Source organism: Pocillopora damicornis, chromosome 10 (genome assembly GCF_964200805.1).
Source record: "Pocillopora damicornis chromosome 10, jaPocDami1.2, whole genome shotgun sequence".
In the NCBI taxonomy this organism is placed as follows: Eukaryota; Metazoa; Cnidaria; class Anthozoa; order Scleractinia; family Pocilloporidae; genus Pocillopora; species Pocillopora damicornis.
Genome location: NC_142679.1, coordinates 22,863,757 through 22,879,781, shown reverse-complemented (window position 1 = coordinate 22,879,781; position 16,025 = coordinate 22,863,757). Strand labels below are relative to the sequence as shown.

At 37.6% G+C, this 16,025-nt stretch overlaps 1 protein-coding gene across 1 annotated transcript in view; it reads right to left on the bottom strand.

Annotated features, from left to right (window-relative positions):
* Positions 1-2,891: 2,891 nt before the first annotated feature.
* LOC149039456 (uncharacterized) overlaps positions 2,892-16,025 on the bottom strand; it is a 51,255-nt gene continuing 38,121 nt past the window's right edge. Inside the window, exons 6-10 of the mRNA XM_089185548.1 lie at positions 14,297-14,419; positions 5,627-5,955; positions 5,205-5,346; positions 4,113-4,632; positions 2,892-3,741 (exon numbers count right to left, since the gene is read on the bottom strand). Coding sequence (XP_089041674.1) covers positions 3,429-3,741; positions 4,113-4,632; positions 5,205-5,346; positions 5,627-5,955; positions 14,297-14,419 — 1,427 coding nt within the window. The 3' untranslated portion in view covers positions 2,892-3,428. The remainder of the gene's footprint in view (positions 3,742-4,112; positions 4,633-5,204; positions 5,347-5,626; positions 5,956-14,296; positions 14,420-16,025) is intronic.

Below are 16,025 nucleotides of genomic sequence, written 5' to 3'. Positions count from 1 at the left end.
TGTCTCTGTGCAAGCGAATAATTAATCATATCTATAAAGATGAGGTTTTATATAACCACACACAACCATCCCAGTGGATATAACAGTGTGTTTTGACTTCAGGTTATAATTACCCATGCCCAAAATATTCAATTTTTTTCAAGGGACCTACTTGAGGCTTTGTTACAGAAACAGGTTAAATATTCTATTCTATTATTTAACTATGTATTTACTTCAATAATAATTACAGGACTATAAACATACATAATCAAAAGTAGCAGGAAGCTCAATACTATAATTTTACGACTCCAGACGATTTTAAGTTCTGGAAAGCAGGAATTCTTAATGGTTAATGAACGTCTTTTCATGAATGTTCGATCAGAAACAGCAAAATTACCACAAGACAATTCCCAGGTCTCTTTGCGATACCCCGTAACTGGGCCTACTTTCCTTTTTTTCTTTAAATTACTTTGAACGTTTTCTAAATTCACCAGTGATGACCAAATAATCTCCACAAAGAAAAATGAATAGCATGCTTTATGTACAAAAGTGTATATCGATAAGTGAATGGAAAAAATTCAAATTCTAAGCTCCTTGAAACTTTTGAGGCGCGACGACATGTCACGGCGTTTGCAAATCAAACACAGAGACAAGATAAACTGGGCGCTGAAAAAAAACCCAAACGGAAAGATTTAACAAAGACCCTTAAACTACATAACAAAACGTTTTGTTAAATGTGATGAATGATGTCAGCTTCCCTCAAAACAAGTTAACAGGAAAGTATTTACAGTACTGTGGATTGTTTTCTAGCTATGATTAAAAATCATGCCCGAAATTAAACTTCTTCGTCTATGTATGTGAGAGAGAGCCAGTAATTTATTTTTTTAAAAGAAATCATGCATTAATAAATGATTCAGACACATTATATCATTTAGGGACATTAGGTCTTATTGGAACTATTAAGAAAGCGAAACACAAAACGTTTTTTGAAGAACAAGTGCGAAAAAGATTAGGCAGTAGGCACAAATAAACATAGTCTAGAAAATGCGATTTGTAAATTGAAACTCTGAACTAAAAAGGAACGACTTTGATATCTAAAGGTTGCGCTGGTTGACCTACACCTTGAACCCTTAATAACAAAACCTGAAGAATGAGGAAATAACCAATAAGCTAGGGAGTTTAAAAACAAGCAACAATCAGCCTTCAAAACAGAATTTCTTCAGTCTATCCAGTTGGAAAAGTGCTGCCATATACATTTCATTGAAGAAACACTTTTGAACAAATTAGAGGTAGCTGAAGCTATGAAGATTCAGCTTTTAGTCTTCCTGTTTTCAAGAGTTTCATAATGACATGAAATCCATGGCATTTCTTCAAGAGAATTAAGTATTAAGTTAGATTTCTTGGTATTAAATTGAATTCTTCTCGTAGATGATTTTAGTCAGAGGTGTTGTCGTCGGTAAGGATGTCAGCATAAATTTTTGCTCGGCAAAAATCTGTCGCATGCAACAGCTTATACGGTAGTCAAATATATCATCGTCTCTGATTCCTTTTGATTCCTTATTAAACTTTGGTTTACAGGCAAATTATCTGTCAGAGTGTAGCTGAGATATTGCGTACGCTGTCGTTGATAGAAAGGTGCGCTAAGATGGTAGGAAGTGACGTTTTATGTTCATCCGTATTAGTGAGACATATTTTTTCAAGTATTTTTCTACCATCATCTAAGAACCAGGGAATAATTTTTGAAAGTTAAGGAACCCCGAGACACATCCGAATGTTTGCAAAATTGTTGTTGTTTTTTTTTTTTACAGGATTCCGCTAGAAGTGAAACTGAACCCTTTTCAATTGACTGGAAATCCTAAAACCAATACTAAAACAATAAAAAAATGACGTATTCCAATGATAAAAACCAAAAGACACCAAACGTATCACAAATTAGTAAAACACACATCTCGCGAATAGTTTGCAACCGGCGCTAGTCGCGGTAAAAAATGCAGTCTGTGTCGTGCGCAGCAAAATACTACCCAAAGGGTGGAGAAACAAGGATCTAACTGTGAGTATGAAAATTGAAAGTTGCTTTTTGTTTTGAGCTGACAAAGAAAAAACAAATTGATTACATGATAAACCCTTACAGTCAATTGATAAGCGTTCCTATAATGTAACACGTGAAACCTGAAGAACTGAATTCACAATAGTTTCTTTTTAAAATACTAGCTAGTCCTATTTCCTTGCATGTTATTTAATGACTAATTATAAATTGATGATTTCAACCAAGATACGACTACGTTCGTGATCGTCACATAGTCGATCTAACTTACAGTTCCAGCGAAAGCTATTAAAAGAACTCTGTTCCAGTGTGAGTCCTGATCAGTGGTCAGACTGAGAGCCTTTTTGGTCACACACTCTATTATAACACCAATTATTACGGCACCAGTTCGCTCTGTAGGCGTATCAGTATTCCCAGTCCAATGAATGGACGTGATTTTGAAACAGAACACCGAAGAACGACATAATATTTGATTCCTATCCTTACTTTTGCTTTCACGTATTTCGAGAAACGAGACCGAATCATTGATGAGATTTATCAGTGAGACCACAAAGCGTAAGAGTTGTGCCCTCGCCACCATATTTCGGCCCTCTCTTTTACTACTGTCCAGATCCTTCCAACCTAAGGCGTTATTGAAAGCTTTGAAACATTGAATCAAGAGTATCATTGTAAAACCAAAACAAAGATAAAATATATGTAAATAGAGGATTCTGTTGATGATCAACAAATGAGGCCATACAAATCCCAAATCAAATAAGAGTTTTTTGGATAATTTGTAACCAGCGCCAATGGCAGTAAAACTGCAATCTGTGTCATGCGAAAAAATGCAATCAGTCGGCCCAAAGAGCGGCCGGAAAAACAAAGATACTGGGTCCAACTGATTTTATTTAAATTGAAAATCGAGTCTGGTTTTGACTTCAGTAAGAAAAATGAATTGACAAACCCTCGTAGTCAGTTGAAAATCATTCTTGAAGTGCAGAAAAATATGAAATACTATTTTCACAACATTTTCTCTACGAAATACTTACTAGTCCTCATTACCTGCATGTTATTTGTTAATTAGTTCTCAGTTGATGCACATGCCCATCTGATAAATTGCTCAGAGAAGAGCCGAAAAAAGAACAAAAACAGCAGTTTTTATAGGAGCGTGATCCTTATGTCAGGAGATGTTCACAAAAAAAATATTTTCTAGAAAACTATGTTTGTAAATCTAAAATCTGAACTAAAAAACAAATGACTTTAATTCCTCAGGTTGCACCGTTTGGCCAACACCTTAAAGCGCTCAGTAACTGACCTTGAATATTAAACAAAATATCATTCAATTCCGGAGTTTAAAGACTAACAACAATCAGCCTTCAAAACAGAATTAGCCTTACACGTTAGAGAAAGTGCTGCCAAGGGCATGTCACTGAAGAAAAGTGATGATCACTCTACCATGTCCATACCTATTAAAACAACATTCATTCTGCTGATTTGTCCCATTGTTAAAAGATCCACCCCCTCCCCCACAGGAAAACTGTTCATTAGCTCCACCATTTCCTCCAGAGTAACCTCCACCGCCTCCAGCTCCACGGTTAACTCCACGTAAACCACCGCCACCTCCAAACCCACCCCTTCTACTTCCACCCTCTCCTCCCTGAAGATATCCTTTACCTCCTCGACCAGAAAGGCTCCAAGCACTTTGTCCATTACTGTAGAAGCCGCCGCCGCCACCACCAACAATAAACGAAAACTGAGAAGCAGATGTCTCATAAATGGCTTCTATTTGACTACTTACTTAAGAGCGTTTAAACGATGATTCGCAATATTATCAACTTAGTGCACTTCTCAATTTTAGAATTTTATTCAAAAATTTTATTGGGTAGTCAATTGCTAGGAATAGAACAGCTTATCAGGACAAAAGAAATGTACATGAAGTGATGCGTAGGATTTTTTAAAAAACTGATATGCCTTCGAGAAAAGAAAAAGCTTCAAAGTTAGAATTAGTAATTTCAATAATTAAGTTCTGATAACTCTTACAGTCGTCCTCTTGTCCTGATGGATTGAACCTACTGATTGTTTTGTTTTTTTCTTCTTTCTCCGCGTACCTGAATATTTTGTACTGGCGTTTCCTCCATTTCCGTTGCTTCCTCCTGAACCCAATGGCAAGTTATACCCTCCATTCCCTGTTGTGTTTATGGACGCATCACATCCTGGATGTTGTTCCGATATATTTTTAATTCCTCCTCCACCTCCAGCTATAATCAAAGACTTGTTGTTTTCTCTCACTACAAATGTACCTCCTCCACCTCCGGCAGTTTTTGGGTTTTCATTCCCTTTTTCCCCTTTTTGACCAACAAGCACATGAATGATCTCATCTTTGGTCAAATTAAAGTTTCCAATCATTCGTGCCCCTCTCCCTCCGGTTTTGATAAAACTGTCCTCACTGTACCCCCCTGAGGCTCCTATTGCTTCTATTCTGTATTCACCAGTGCGTGGCACAATCCACAATTGAATACCGCTGGACACTGTTACTTGTCCGTCATGGTCTTGATCTTTGTAATGACTACCAATCGACTTTGGACCCTCTAATCTAATCTTACCAAGATTTGTAAACACAGCTGTAAATCCTGCATAAAACCATAGAATAAAAGTAATGTTGTTGGTAAGAAATTGTCAACACATTGATTGCCGACCTGAATCAAAATGGGGTTTTTGAATACCGACGTGATACTTTTATAAACTGTGCGGTTGAGCCATCACGAGGTTTTGTTGTTGGGGAATCTAAAAATCTCAAGAGAAGACAAGGTTTCCTTTCCATTCCCACAATTAGAGTAGTTTTTCTCGTCAGATTATTCCAGTTTGTGGTTCGGCGATCACACGTGACAGTGAAAAGAGGAGAGTAAAGAAGGAAGGAACTCCATGTCACCAAAGCTGATGAGTCAATTGAATAATACTATGCAGAGAAACTTTCAAATGATTACAACAAGTTGTTCAGGATTTTATTGGTTTTTTGCCTCTCTTCGCCCTGTTATTGGTCCAGAAAACTCGCGTCAACTTGTAGGAGCTCGACTGTGATTTAGATGACACACAGTAAACAATATCCAAGCGCTCGCTTTCGAACAGGAAATGAAGCATTATCTGGTGTAAATTACTAGTTACAAGAGGTACCCCTCAATCGTTATTGTCATTCAGGCCTTACCTTGTACATAGCCATACAGTTCTACCCTCATTGATATCCAGTCCTGCCACTCTACTGGTTTAAAACGAATGTAACGCGCTGTGATTGGTGGGTTAAGGTCGTAATAAACCACGGTATTCTGATGAGTGTTTCCGGCAAAAACCTTTGAATAAACAACATAAGAGGTTTTCCATTAATTCTTTGATAAGAATTAATTTTATGAATATCACTTTATTTTTATTCATTAACTTTACGTCAGTTATTACGATGTGAAAACAGTCCCACAACTCATTCATACGCCATTCCTATAATCGTTCCTCCGGAGGGCTTAATATCATGCAATTATTACCGGCGGTGTGTTTGCAAAATCCCTGCAAATGATGATCCAAAAATACTTCTCTTCTTGTCTAAACGAGAATCAATACACAAGAAATCAATTTTACCTTCGTTGTGTTTTGTCCTGGGGCTGTATAATTGTAAAACCTTTCAGTATCGTTGCCGTACTGCAGATTGTACTTTGTAACCCACTCTCCCTGGTGTCTATTACTTCCTTGTGTTGCCACACGTGTCACTCGAGTGTGTAGAATAACCAGATCAACTTGGAGCCACTGATCCGTATCACTATTTTCAGCTGCCCAAGATCCCGCTCTGTCAGGATTTACAACATGAAGTCTGCTCTCAGCGGCGGAGTGTTTAAAATCTCTCTCTGAAGAGGTGCTTAACTGTCCATCAGAGATTTCACCACTTTGCATGCCGAGAAATCTTCCACATTCTGTTTACGAAAGGTTAGCGGACGTTTTACAAATATAACTTATCTACAGCAGCGAAATAAAAGTAGCTATGAGATCATGAAGTAATCAATCAAGCGTAGTTTACACCGAGCTAAAAAATGTCGTTAACACAATCACAGAAACTTTCAACGAAATGAAAAACCTTAAAGAGCTCCTATGATCAGATCAACTGTAATGTATACAATGATTATCAGCATTAAAGGAAAGCCATTTTCCTTACCTTTCACGCATCCATACGTATAGTTCCACTCTCAATGATATCTCATCTTCCCACTCCACTGGTAGAAAACGTATGTACCTTGCTGTGATTGATGGGTTCAGGTCGTGATAAACGACACTGTTCTCGTCTATGTTTCCGTCAAATTCCTGCATCATAAGAGATGTGAATAAATGTTGAGTGTTTTTATTTAAAATGCGCAGTACGTGCCCGCCTTGTACAGATAAGAATTTAAGGTAAACCGTAAATATATATCACGAGCGATTTGATTCATGAAATTTATCCCATGCCACCGTACGGTAAAATGAAGTCGAACTTTTTCTACAGATATCTATCTGAGGTTAGTCTAAAACTGGATCAAGATGAGATTTGTACCTGGGCAAAGAAAATGGTAAATGCATGAAATTTTTATACATCGTAACAATTTTCTTAACAATTGCCGACTCATGCATCGTAACAAATCGAGAGACGAAGCTGATCTGATTGCAAAGAGGACTGTTTGTCCTAACAAACTACTCCAAGAACGTATTGGGAACTTTCAGTTAAGGAATGAACTTGGCTTTGTGTACAATGAGCAGCTCATGTTTTAGAACCCTTCCAGGCCTCTGATCAGTTTTACCTTTGATATGGTTTGTCCTTGTTCCGTGTAGTTTTGAAATCTCACTCCAAAGTTGCTGTATTGTAGCTTGTACTTCTTCACCCATTTGTTATGTTGATGGGATCCCTGTGTTGCTACTCGTGTTACTTTAGTGTTTTGAGCCCTGAGATCGAGCTGAAGCCACGGATTAGTATCATTCTCATCAGCTATCCAATTCCTCTCTGTGTGATGTAATCTTACAATTTTCGCGTTATTCTCTTTTTGGGACGAGAAACTTAGCTGCCCATCGGTGATTGCACCACTTTCCATACCAAGTGTTCCAAGACAACGTAAATCTATTTTAAAACAAAAGGAATTCTAAAATAATCAAATAAAAAAAGAGAGTCGCAACATCTTAATATACCTTAAATTGCTCACACGCCATTGGTAGATATTTTCCATTTTACATAATCAAGTACATTTTGGCTCACATCAGGTGTATTTTGTTAATGAGAAAATATCTCCTTAGTTCTGATTATATGTTTGTGAGTAAACGTTGTTGCGAAGAGCTTGGTGTATAATCTTCCATTTTAACAGATCAAGAGCATCAGATCTCTTTATTGATGTTATCAGGCATTTTCTCACATAAAACTTTGAAAGCCCACAATATATAGAAATCTCGTTTTAATTATTTTTTCTACAAATTGTTGGATTAATTGATGGCGTTCATCCTTTATCCGAAATGAGTTGATGTGAACCCAAAACGGGCGAACGTTTTTAAAGCGGTGTTATTGTGTCGGTCGCTCATGATGAACAACAGATATCAGTTTGACTGTGTTACGAAAACGTGTCTACTTGCTCGTGGGTCAGAATACTTCTAAAACATTCAACGAACCTAACTAGAATAATGCTTGATCAACCTTTAAGGTAAAGGTCTTTCTAGAAATTCCCAATTACATGTAGAAACTTGATTATAGGGAATTACGCAAGGCTATTTTTTGCCGATGAGGCTTACATAGTTAGCTTATTATGGAACTTCTTGAACCTTAGAAAAGGTATTTAAGAGTGACGCTTTAATACTTGGCATGCGTTTAAAAGCTTTTTGAGCGGGAAGGTATCATTTTCATGAAAATATCAATTACTGGAATAAACCAGTTTGTTGCCGCTACCAGCGATGCCGAGTTCCGAGACCAAAAGGTTCTTTAGAAAAGATGCTCTTAACAGACAGCTAATTCGGTTTTTGAAGCGTAGAATTGTAATATATATATCATTTTAATTTTAATTAAATATTCCTTTCTTTCAATGTTGAAATGGGCTTCTAGATTGGGCTCGCACTTTAAAATTACCTCTGATGTTGTAAACCTGAAATGCATTGGCGTCCCCAAGACCACACTTCTTAGATTCCTTAAGTTTTTTAATTTTCCGCGGTGTAGTTGCATTTGCTGAACACGTGTCATTATTCTCAACTGCAAATAACTTGTAACCTGCTCTAATTACAGCCACTGCGCACTTTGAAATGAAGCTCCCAGGCTGTGCAGGGTAAATTCCATTCAAGATAGGATCGGACACAGTCAATTCATGGGTTAAACGACTTGTACCATCCAATTCGTAGCATCCAACACTTTTATGTCCTGAAAGAGTAAACAGCAAGTAGAGCCGTACAACATTGTAACTATCAACTAGACCGGGTAACAAAAATGTAAACAGAGGGGGTAAGTTTCAAAAGAAACTATGGTGCTACGTCGGTGGGAGAGTATAACAAACCGCCGTAAAGAGTTTCAAGCTGAAATTCCGAGCGTTAGCTCTTCGTCAGAGCGAAGGACGAAGAGATAAGAAGCATGGTGACCTCGATTTTTGTTATTGTAGTTTTTGAAACAGACATTGGTAAGGAACATTGAAGGAAAAATTGTTCGAAATTTTTTTTTTTCTGAGGAATCACCTGAGGTCGTCTCATATTCACTTCAGAGATCATTTATATGTTCTTTTCAAGAAACATTATTTGCATGTGCATTTTATTTTGCCATTCATACTTTAGATCAATGTCGATCTTGATCAAAGCAACCTCGCACCTACCCCTTCCCAAACCCAACCACAGTCAACTCATAAACAGCTTGAGTTAATGTTGGGTCTGGGGAGGGGTAGGTGTGCAGTTCCACGTTGCTTACGCTTTTTCAAATTTTTCGGATTTTTCATGATCTGTAATAGAAACTTCCTCCAGAAAAGAATTCAGAGAAAAAAAACGGCCCAAAATTTCACTACCTTTCAATCCAAAAATGAAAAAGTTCCAGTAAGTAGGAAATTGATAGGAATAGGGTTTTCGATTGATTTTGCTGTTATGTCAGTTCCCTTGGGTTATTGGAAAATTCCCCTCTTAAAGATTTCGAATAGAATCCAGTAATAGGTCTGCAGCAAGTGAAGTATGCAAAAAGCAGTTCTCTGCAGAAGTCGTGGTCTTCTCGAAACGCAAATGATTGCTCCCACACACAAAGAAACGCCTATCCATCACACATCACATAAAATGAGTGTATAAGCGACAATTCGCCTTTAATTTAAGCAAATTTTATTGAAACAGAAGCTTTAGCAAGATTTCCTTAAAACATAATATTCCAATATGCACGGAATTCTTTCTAACCGAAAACAGCAGCATAAATAATAACTGCCGCTTTGTTTTAGAAAAGTATGGGGTTATACGGAAATATTTGCAAAGCTTTTTAGGGCGACTAAATCCAAATCACGGGGATCCATAATTCCAGCCTTGCGGGGCACTGCGATTGAAGCATGGATAACTTGGTATAAAATGTTTAGTACGCTCTTACCCTTAATGTAATAGACATGATTGATTTGCTTTCCTCCTTTACCACCAGGCGGACATTGCTGTGATTGGTTATACTTGTGGAAGGTCGTTATGGCCGAAGCACCGGCTTGGCATCGTCCACCATCCTGAACCGCAAAGATGTGAAATCTTTGTCTCTCGGCAGCACGAAAGCATTTGTCGATGGAATCATTCCTTGTTGAGTAGTTACCATCCAAGATATCATCTTTTCCTTCCAATGTTTCTATGGCAGGACTGGTTGTATTGTCTTTGAAGCAACCAATTGACTCGTAGCGATTTGATGCTATTAAATAAAGTTTCAAAGTTTTCGTCAAACCTTGAGTGAGACGGTCACTATTCTTAGTATGATTTTCTTCTACCATTTATGGACAAACTCTCTCAGGTATCTTGTGAAATATTTAATTACGAATTCTTCCTGTAATAAAAGCGGAATTGTGATTATCCCGTCTATCTTTTAATCTTATCTTTTAGTCTTGGGAATTAATGATCAGAGATTTCACATGTGGCGGATGAGAAGATGAATACAGTAGTAAAAAGAGGTGCGAGAGCGTTAAGAAAACCTTAGGATCTCCCGACAAAGGAGTGTCTTTTCTTCAGGATTTAAAGCTACTTGCAGACAAGTATTTATTGAAAAAGGAATGTATTACATAAATCTCAGATACGAGATGTCAAATTTAGTGGTTTTTGAAATTTTTGCTTGCAAAATTTTAACTCTTTTACTGCATTGAGCTCTAATTCTCCGGCTCTTGGTGTTTTGTATTTTGAGGCGAGAGAGAAAATTTCTCTTGGTCTTTGGCGCTCTTTAAAGGGTCGCGAATACCCTTTTAAACTGGCCTATCGGGGTGTCTATGACAAGCCAATTGTCCTCTTACGGAGTTGGGTCTCCTTAGATTTTTTCTTCTTTTGGTTTGTCTGATGAAGGTAAATGATTTGATGCGTGGTTTTTCCGTTATATTGGTAAGCCTCTGCAGTACCTAATTCACCATTTAAGAGCAAATGCCCACTAACACCGAGCAGGAGATGGCACATGATAGAGAACCAATTTCCTTGATAATTTTTTAAAGATACCCATTGGTAGGCCAACGAACGTGGTGAGTTTAATTTGTTTAAATATACCTTTTAAAACCAAAAAAAATTAAAACTTAGAACACCCCACGTGTCATGAAAACAGCTGAAATAAACATATCTCATCCCCTCCCAAACAATCTGCTCTGATCTAAGTTGCATGGCATTAAAACTCTGTTTTAAGCATAGAAATGTCTCTTTGAAGGTTAACCAAGTTTTTTAGTTAATTTAAAGACCTGTAGATTTGAATTGTTGCGCCACGGGAAACTTTCAACGATCGCTAAAAATTCGTGTACTGAAAATTCTCTATTTCGTGCACTTTTTCAAGCGACATTTTCTTTGCCCGGTAAAGCTCTGAATCGCTTGAAATTTCGAATCCTTGGAAAAAGAAAAGGTCTTTATAAAAGCAGGTATACAATTAATTTCCGGGCTTTCAATGAGTACTGAGCACCGTGGCTTTAAAAATTGGGAAAATCACATCAATTAACTGTGAACAACTGGTAACAATGAACGTATGCCTTCAACAAAATATTTGTATACTTGGAAATTAACCCTTTTTTACAGTTAGTCGCAAGAAGCATTCATCGAAAAAACTGCAGTCGCTTTGCGAGGAATGCGCATGTCAGCGTTGAGGAATGAGTGGCTAAGTCAATGTTATTGAAATGTTCCAACAGAACTTTCATTTAGTCATGCCGTAAAGTTCGTCGGGAGCATGGGGAGAAAATCTTTGTCGCCGTCTTGTATACGCTCTAGGATTATTAACGACGACGACTGATTATAATGAAGTGTGTCAATTAAATGTGCCCCTAAGATGGATAAAATGGTGGGAACCCTATTCTCACCCGATTCCTATTTTGTTCTAATAGCTGTCTCTGAAGCCTTTTAAGGTGGGATATCCGTGTCGCTAATTTTGGAATTCATTTACTGATGTCGCAACCTCATTCCTAAGGTTTCTCCCCTTCCCACCCCAATCTAAGAACTAGGGGGTCGATGTAATGAAATGGTCGCTATTTTTTTTCCTAGATGTCGTCAATTTGTTCGTTTCCTTGAAAGCCCTGTAAAATAGTTCAGCTAACAAATAATTAATAATTGAATGTTCCGTTCACTTTTTTAGCTGCTTCTCGTTCCTCATGCTGTTAAAAACCTCAGGGTCTAACAATCGCATAATCACACTTTTTTCTCTCCGCTTTTGTATAGATTAGATCGATTATTCAACGTTGCTTCCTTGAAAAAGAAGAAAAAAAATACATGAGTATAAGAGGTCGCAATGTTCACCTTTGGGAAAACGTGTGTCGCTGCCTCAGTTTTTCATGCTCAAAGCATGAAAAAGTTCCCAATAGACTTACTAGCTGACTGCTGTAGTATATCTACATGATGGGAATTTATGTTTCGTCTATTCGTGTAGCTTCTTGGTATTTTGTTTTGCTTCTAAAAGATCATGAAAAAATAAGCTGGGAAAATTGAAAAAAACCATGTAAGTTGATCCGGCTCAGGGCGACACTAATTTTGAAATGCTCACGGAAATAAATATTTGGTCAATATCTTGTTCAGAGGATCTAAAAATGAAGTTCTTCAGCGCTGTGGATTACTGACGACAGAATGGATTAATTAGAATGTATACATTTTATAATCCTTTGCTTACGGGTTTGTAGAATGTGCTATTTGTTGACTTCCGGTTGACACGCTTTTGTTGTGATAACCGCTATTTTAAGATGCTTCCTACCCGGCGCTGGTAAAAAGCCCGAAACTAATTTTTACACCCCATTTTAGGCCAGCATTTATTCTCTTAAGAATGTCGATTTCAATTTCTCCGATGTTTTACCGGGTACAAAAAATGTCCCTTAAAAAACACGCTAAATTACAAATTATTCCAAGGTGAATTTTAGTTAATTTCATCGGCTTACCGTGACCTCTAAATTTTATTCACTGGCGTATGATTGAAGTCAAGTTACTTGCAAAGACTTCAACAGCAATGTTGAAAGCAGGAAACGGTTCTTTCTATGATGCTAATTCAAAAGGGCGAATTCTATGGGAAGGTACCAATCACGTATTTTTAGGATGCCTTTCAGGACATTTTGGCTCGTGACGGCTTCTTTATTTTATGAAGGTTTAAAAAGATATTTCTGGAAAAAAATTCACGTTTCTCAAGCCACTATAGGGTATCGTCAGAGAAAATATGAAGAATTTTAAATTTTTGAGATGTACCAGGAATTTCCATTTTCGCTCGGTCGTAGTGGACATTCTCTCTTCAATGTATACAATAAGTCTATCTCGTTGCGCTACTGAATGATTAACCAGGAGTCAAGACAGAGGGTACCTCTAAATTTTCATTTGCTTCTAGTTCGGCAGCAGTGCTCATCAGCAACGTACACGAAGGTGCGATCCAGAATTATTGAATTGAACCTTTTTTATCTCACCATTTATGCAGGAAAATGGTCTGGCATGCTAATATTGAATTTTTCTGCATATGTCTTGAAAATTGTCACTCCTTTGGTGTACACATGATCCACCCAGGATTCACCGACCAGACGGCAGTTCAGAACTTCTTCCTTAGTGCATAAAATCTATCCCAGACCACCTTGTCGAGTTTTCCTTTGCTTTTGAGGGCGCCACTCGAGAGAAAATGAAACTGAAACTCCGGAACTAAATGAATGCTTATCCGCCATGTCTTTGATTAAAGTGTGAAAGTATCAATTCGTGAAAAGATTTGATACTTGAATACTGACCATATTAGCAATTGCTGCTTTGCGTATTTTTTTTTTCCTAATACACCCCCGACTGAAAATGGACGGGTGATCTAGCGCCTAAGACAATTCTAAAATAAATGCGTCCTAAATGGTAGCAAAAGGCCATTTCTCCTCCCAGTTCACAGCATACAACAATAGCTATAGGCACTAACCTAAATTCACACACTTGTATTTGACTTCCAAGTATTTATATGTGCCTTGGCATGGATCACCAAAAACTGAACAATCTGCATGTAGCTCGCAACTAGCTTCTTCGTTGCACTTCAACCGCACAAAGAAAAGAGAGTTCGCAGCTTTGCAGTCTGTATTGCTAACTTCGGAATGATGGCAAGTGTTTGAGTCCAGTCTACCATAATTTGCATCCACAACTTCGATAGTTCTTTGGTCAATATCACAACTTATGGTCCTATTTCCTCCCTCGCAAATGATAACAGACCATAATTTCTCTAAATAAAGGAGGAAACAAACAGCACTATCAATACGCCAAAAGTTTTGGAATAGTGTTCACTTGCAGAGCACCCTACAATTTTGCTAGTCTCGTGCCGGCGTCTGTTCAACCAATAACTTACATGTTGTCAATACCGCGTTTCTTGTCTGAAGCAGCCAAGTTTACATCAATTGGTTTGACAGTTAACTTTTTTGAATTGTGAAAACATTGTTTGGTACCTTGGTTTGTGACTGACCTGTGCAGTTGGTTCCATTTCCCTCATATCCATCTTTACAAGTGCATTTGTAAGATCCCAGGGTATTGTTACACACAGCATTCACATCACAACCGTGTATTTCCTTTAAACACTCATCTATGTCTATGACAACAAAATTAAATCCCATCAGTATATGAGAGTTATTTTGACATTGTTTGGTACCTTGGCTTGTTACTGACCTGTGCAGTTGGTTCCATTTCCCTCATATCCATCTTTACAAGTGCATTTGTAGGATGCCAAGGTATTGTTACACTCAGCATTTACATCACAGTCGTGTTTTCCTTCAGTGCATTCGTTGGTATCTAAATCAACAAAAAATAGTTTAAAAAAACAGTACGACCCAATGGTGTTATTGCATGTGGTATTACCCTCACAGCTGTGTTTACCAGACAAGCACTCGTCTATGTCTATAAAAGGAAAGAGAAGACGATGGACTTCATCTAAGTTGGTTTCCTTAAAGATCTTCATGTTTTATCTAGGTATGGGGTCACATCTGATCTCTGCGTAGACTTTGTATTTAGTTTTGTTGACATTGCCTCGTAAGAAAGGAAAATGAGAAATTACACTTTGTTCGTGTAGATGGTGGGTAAGAAACCGCGTTAAAGAAAATTGAGACTGAATGACAGGGGAAAAAAAACAAAAATGAGTGATAAAATCCCGTTCCAAGATGAACCATGAGAAGCAAACTGAGTTGTTCAAATGTAAGTCCTAATTTTTATTTTGAATAACTTGTGCCATTCTGGATTATCCTTCTCGCAAGCCATGAAAGCCAAAAGCTTTCACCTGCGATGTGCTGAGACTATCAAACTATTGCCGTGTTCGGGATTGTTTCGTACTCATCCCTTTCAAATGAGTCTGCCCAATCACCCAAAAGAACTTCAATTGAGGGAGAGGCTTTAGGAGCGTATCACCTATACATTATGTTTCTTTCTTAATAAAAATATAGGATTCCTTACCCTCGTCACAATTATGGCCTTTAAGCCCAGACCATTAACACACAAACACTGATAGTCTCTGTCTGTAAACCCAACTTGGCATGTTGCATTATTCTTGCAAGGATTCTGCTTACAAGCATTCTTAGGAAAGAATGGAAGAGATAAATTTAAAATGACATTTTTGCAGGCGTGACAGGTCCCTTGCATGTGTTCATTTGTTCCCCTTGCAAGCGGGTAAAATTAACGGGTTAGAGAGGCTAGGGTATCCCTTGGTCCGGTATTAAAGCTTTCTCGGACAATGAATAATACTTTTAGCCCATAGAGTTCATCCTCACCTCTGCTCCACGGTAAATACAACTTCCGTTTTGCACCAGGTCTTGATCGTGTTCAATAGTCGCGTTATTCAGATCACACTTGTGTTTTCCAGACGACTGTTTTATCTTACAGAAGTTATAACTGACGCAGTTAGGTTCCAGGTAGCATTGAAACATGCAGAGATCTTCGTTGACAACGTCAATAGTTCGAACCGTGTGATTCTCCAACCGGAAGCCGAGTTTAGGAAAACTGGTGAACTTTAAATTGCGGCAATTACCTAGAGAAAGAATCTACTAAGTTAGAAAGTTGCTATGTTGTGCTAGGAACTTTAATTAAAACTGGAACTTTAGATAGATAGATAGATAGATAGATAGATAGATAGATAGTTTTATTAAAATTACCCTTGCAGCCGAGGGCTGAATTACGATAATTTTTACAAATGTAAAACGTAAATTAATTATAACTATAAATTATATAATGATAAATTAAGAAAGTTCATTCATAAGAATTTAACAATAATAAAGCTTATCATTATGTAAACACTAAATTGATTAAGATACAACTAAAATTATTCGAAATCAGATCAATTAATATATATGAGTTGTACAATCATCATCATGGGGGATCTAAATGCCAAAGTTGGTGCCGATAACTCAGG